The 5701-nt window shown below is 36.9% G+C and overlaps 1 protein-coding gene across 1 annotated transcript; it reads right to left on the reverse strand.

Moving 5' to 3' along the window:
- Positions 1-3815: 3815 nt before the first annotated feature.
- Positions 3816-4316, reverse strand: LOC145983680 (uncharacterized). The gene has a single exon (XM_083116737.1). The coding sequence runs from the start codon at positions 4314-4316 to the stop codon at positions 3816-3818; it is 501 nt and encodes a 166-aa protein (XP_082972863.1).
- Between the last annotated feature and the right edge of the window lie 1385 nt (positions 4317-5701).

The following is a 5701-nucleotide window of genomic DNA, read 5'->3' on the forward strand; positions in this document are numbered from 1 at the left end:
TTTTCACAGAGTGTACTTCTTGTAATTCCTTTTTAATTTGGAACATTTGTGGTTGATATTATATCTACTGTTCATCTGATCACATATCTGTAATCTGTAATTTTTAAGGCAGCGTTTTTTTAAATAAAATATTCCAAACCATATGAGGAGTAGAATTGCACATATTGTCAACAGACCCTGCACATATTGTCAACAGATCCTGCACATATAGTCAACTCACGCCATATACAGGGTGAATTGACAATACTGACATGCTTAAAAAAACAAGCAATGACTTTACAAGTTTAAGGAGCATGGTGACATAAAAATTCATAGTATTCAAGGAAACTGCAGGCATTGATCACCCATTAGTTGCATTTCATCAATAGTAGATCATAATTTTTAAGAGCTGCAAAAATGTAAACAGAGAAACATGTTCAACTCACTGTCTCCCCTACTTGAATTATGGTAAACTCAATTATTTTCTATTTAAGATGGAGATGTTACCCACCAGCAGGACTCGTGGGCCTGGTACAAGGCCCAGGCAACCACCAGCTCCGGTAAGAGTTGCTATATTTTTTCTTTAATATATTTAATGTGGGTCAAATTTTAGAATATTTCTAGGACATTTCCTGTTCTGCATTAATCATAAAGGAGACTTGTACAGACAGACATATACTTTATTTTAAAGTGTTTGCTAGTTTCTATCAACAAGAATGGGTCGACATAGGTTTCAAGATAATGATATAAAATGCAACATTGTTGAACATGTAAGTAATTACTGCATTTATCAATAGTTATTAATTTACATTATGGGTTTGATTTGCTGTTATCAGCAAGAATTGCAAATAGGTTCACCTGAAGGTTGAAGGAGAAGGACTACCTCGAAATGAAATTTTAGAATGCAATAAGGGTAAAATAGACTATGTAATTGTCTGATTAAAACTGTATTCTAATGTTTCATATTTATAATGTTTCCCCTCAGATTATATATAGATTCCTCACAGGCATGGATGTCCACAAGATTTTTTCCAGGGAGGGACAAACAAGGTATTTTGAGGAGGGGGGAAAGAGACATATTTTTCCCCATAATAGTGGTGCCCCCTCATAAAAAAAAATTCAGTCTAAAATTATCATAAAAGTAATAAACATGAATTACTGTGACTGAAAGGGAAGTATGTGTGAAATATATACTTTTTTGGTGGACATTCATTTTCCAGGTGTCATTCATAATATGTAAGTAGTACACAAGAAAGCAAACAAATATTTAAAATGTAATTCTATGATTAAATAGTGATAGCACTGATGTCCTGTATTCAAGGACATTGTGATTAGCCTGCTGATGATTTCAAAAGTTTTTTTTCCTTTTGACAAAAGAGAAGTTTCAATTGGATAGTGTTTTCGTAAGTCTCCCAGACTTCTATTCTTCCACTAAACCAGGAAAAAAATACCCTGAAGATTATCCTTAAGAATAGTGATACAGTAATCAGTTCCAGTACAAATGTAACAATTTTGATTTTGTACAACAAATTTATTGCATAATGTATGTTAGATATGGAACAAATTAATTGGTAGTCATTGGTATTGGCAAATATCTTGTTACTGGTAAAATTACCAAATGTTGGCAATTTGATATCTGTGTAAATATGTTTCATCCATGCTAGTGGAGATTGATAAGTCATTTATCTTTTCTAGGGTGCTGCAGCTCCTGTCACTGGAGCTGATGCTGTCAGAAGCAGAATGCAGTCTTGCAGAATTGGAGGTAATAATATTTCATATTATTCACAAAACTGGTTTGTCTAGATGGGGATGCACACTCAGTGGTGTATTTGTGATTTCATTTTGGAAGGGTGGTTTATTTTGGGTATGCAAATTTGTGTATGTTACCAGGCAGTAAACTAAACTATCATCCATGGTTCTTATGGTAACATTTAAATGTAATTTAAAAACACTTAGTACATGTTTACATTGTAGGAGAACCCAAACTCATACACAAGGAGAGCTATCGAACTTACAACACTGAAAACTTGACCAAATTTCTATTTCGAAGTTCAAACTTAATGTCCAAATAACCTACCTACAAGTTTCTTGTGAACACTTTAAAACATGCAAAATATCAGCAGCATGCAATGAAAACTTAAGTGGAAAAGAGTCTGCTGTTTTCTCTGGGCTCAATGAGTTGTGCAGTTTCAGAATAATTTGTGTCCTTTTTTAATCCACAAGACTGTACACTTTTTGATAGAGAAATCTTTAATAACTGGACCATTAATGGACATGGATGAGTTTGTTCCATAGTTAAGAAATGATGCAGTAGATGCTTTTAAATCCATTTTCTTTGAATGGGTAGTACTTGTAGTGATGTACATCTTTGTTACCTGTGGAGAAATTGGTGACAACCATTTTTATATGCCATACTAAATGAAGTATACATAGGCAGGGTAGTGGTAAAATGCCAAGTCTCCAGAAATTTTCCCTACATGGTTGATTCCATTTCTTTTGTGTGATAATTCTTAATACTTTTTTCTGAAAACGAAATATTTTTGTGCAGTTCATTGCATTTCCCCAAAATATAATGTTAGTTGTGATTAGAATGGACTAAATAGGGGAAAGTTGCATAAATCGCACCCCCTAAGAGAAAAATCAATCTCTACATGATGTGGCAAGAGTTAATTTGAGTTTCATATGAATTCTAATATCTGTGAAGTATTTGCAACACATTGGGTAGTTTTCACAAATCCTAAGTGTAACATGCTTGAGATAAATGTGAGTAAAACAAATGTCTGCAAAAGGTGTGATCTAAGCAACTGGTGTCCTATATCGCACCACATGGGTTCCTTAATCGCACCACTAAAACTAAGCTTATAGCCTACTATGACGGGAAAAGAAGAACGTCTTCTGTAGAAGTTTTAATATTGAAATTTATTCACTGCTACTAAGCATCACCTATTAAAATAAATACAATATATAGGCTATACAGGCACCTTTCTCACTTTCAACTACTTAAATTTGGCTTTGTAACTGAAAATACGGACATGTCCAAAGAAACTGTAGCTAGCTAATGGCTATGGTAAATTGTAGGCACAGGTTTAGACACAGTACTGAACTTCTGCATCATTTCAAGTGCAGAAATCACAAACATAGACACCTTTCATTGAAGGCTCGTAACCTGCACAGAACTCAGAGCCCATTGGTCACAAATCTGACACTGCACCATATTCTCCACATGGGATTCTTTACATAGCACACAAAACCACTCATGTTCTCTTAATTCAATAATTGGTGTCGATGAACTTGTACCTGGGAGTGCCTCTCGTTGTGCTGGAAGTTAGTGTTGCTTTCTCTTCACTCTTAGGCCTACTTTTGCGACAGTAAGCGCAGCTTTGTGAGGACTGCTTGTCAGAATCATGGCTTTCTGAGCAGTAGCTTTTCATCGCTTTCCAACACGTTGAGTTATGCCTAGAGATGGAAGAGGGGATATTTACTGAATAGAAACACTAGATGTCGATGGAGTGTCAGGTTTTCTTGCAGGCCTATCAGTATTGCCTTCCTTATTTTCTTCATGCTCCATATATTGGAGCTCATTCTGTGTTGTAAGCCTAGTGTCATTCTTCGTTCCTGCATTTTCTTCCAGATCTAGGTCGACTGGGATGTTCAGGTTTACGCCAGCAGCAAAATCAGATTCAGTAAACACCCCTCTATCAACCGGCCATATTCCAGCTGCACGAAAACCCTGCTCTGCATTAGCAATAGTTGCAGGCTTATTGTAAGCTTCTGACAGAAGTGCACACACCTGGAATTGGGTAACACACAAACCTGGATTCGTCCGCATCCATTTGTTATGCTTGGTCGTAGTACACCTGCAATGGTTTGAAGATGGCCACGTCCAGGGGCTGTAGGCAGTGCGTGGTATGACCTGGTAGCTGAACCATGATTACTCCATTTTCTCTAGCAAGTTCCACTGCTTCCAAGTTTTTTGAATGAGTAGTATGTCCATCTAGTAACAGCAAGACCTTCTCTTCTTGTGATGGTTTTACATTCTTTATAAAGTGATGTAGCCATGTAACAAACAGCTGTGAATTAATGTAGCCACTGTCAGAGATTTCCACAATGCTTCCTGGAGGGGATCCGACTGCAAGGGAAGGATGATGTCTCTGGCGTTTGAAAGTTATCATTGGTGGCACGAACCTTCCAGAAGCACCGGTACAAGATACAAATGTTTTATTGACTCCTCTTTCTCCGCTCAACAACATACCAATCTGATGCTTTCCTTTTTTGCCGAGTACCTTTCCTGGTTGCTTCTGAACTGTCAAGAAGCCTGATTCATCCACATTAAACATATGTAAGGAATCAATTTTATTGTCATCCACTTCGTTCTGCAACAAATTGAAGAAATCATCGACGTTTTCTTTATTGAACCCTCATGCCCTTCCAATAGATGTACGCTCAGGTTGATGCAAAATTAAAGTAGGGTGTCTCTTCATAAAGCTGTAGTACCACTTCTTTTCAGCTATTTGTTTGTCCTTATTGAATCTGTGTGGCAAGTTGTTCTTCTCTGCTATTTGATAAGCTAGTCTTCTCACATCTGATATACTGAGGCCGAATAAATGTTCCTCAAACATCAAGATATGGTGAACAAGTTCATCCTCAATGTCTGCTGGTAGATCTGTCTCTCTTCCATTCACTGGCATTTTGGAACCATCGCCTACGCCCACACCTCTTTTCACTTTACGCTCCAAGTGTCTCTTGAATGTTTTCTTGGGGATTTTAAACTGCCTGCAGCACTCATTCACACCTATTTTACTTTCTTTAAAAATTTGCAACTACTTTTACATGTCGTCTGGTAGCCACATGCCGTATTTCCTTTTACTCATGATGAAATAATCTGCAAGAAACAAGGGGAAAAGAACTTTGGAAGTAGCAGTAGCTTAAATCACATCGGTGCGATTTCAGCAACTACCTTGTGGTGCGATATAGGATAGTTGTCCACAATGGCGAAATGGAAGTATCAGCGTTTCCACACAAGGTGAACTGCAAACATTGAACCCGCAAAACACTTAGCAATATTTACCCTTCACAATTACACAAGAAAGAATTCAGAAATCTTATCTTCCTGTTCACAATCCCTTATGGTGCTGGTTTAAATCCTTACATCAACAGCAGCTGAAAAATTGTTTACGTTGTACAAGTCTTATTTAGTCTCCGACAACCACGCGGCAACTGAGGAATGATGGGTACCTTGTCTACTTGAGCCTACTCTTGTTAGGTGGCAGCAGCAACCGTACATTGCCAGATAGTACTGGGGGTGTGATTTAAGCAACAATGCGATTTATGCAACTTTCCCCTATAGGGTTTTTATTGTGTTCTTTTCTGTTATGTCTTTCATGATTCTTATGCCGTATATGATTCTTATGCCATATATGATTCTGCTTAATTTTCCTGCTGGATAGTTAATATGGGTGTCCCAATTGAGACTCCATATGCTCAGAAACTTTATGAATTTTCGAGTTTAACATTTTCATTTTCTATGCTTATGGTTGGTGTTTTGATGCATTTATTTCTTGGGTGGTGGAATTTTACTGCTTTTGTTTGGTTTTTGTTTATTGTTAATTTGTTGCTGCTGAACCATTCTGAAAATTTGTTTGTTGTGTTTTTGATATTAGATTTAAGTTCTTGATCATTTTTACCAGTCAGCAATATACTTGTATCATCTGCATGTGAGGTT

Source organism: Lepisma saccharinum, chromosome 2 (assembly GCF_977018435.1).
Source record: "Lepisma saccharinum chromosome 2, izLepSacc3.1, whole genome shotgun sequence".
Taxonomy (NCBI): domain Eukaryota; kingdom Metazoa; phylum Arthropoda; class Insecta; order Zygentoma; family Lepismatidae; genus Lepisma; species Lepisma saccharinum.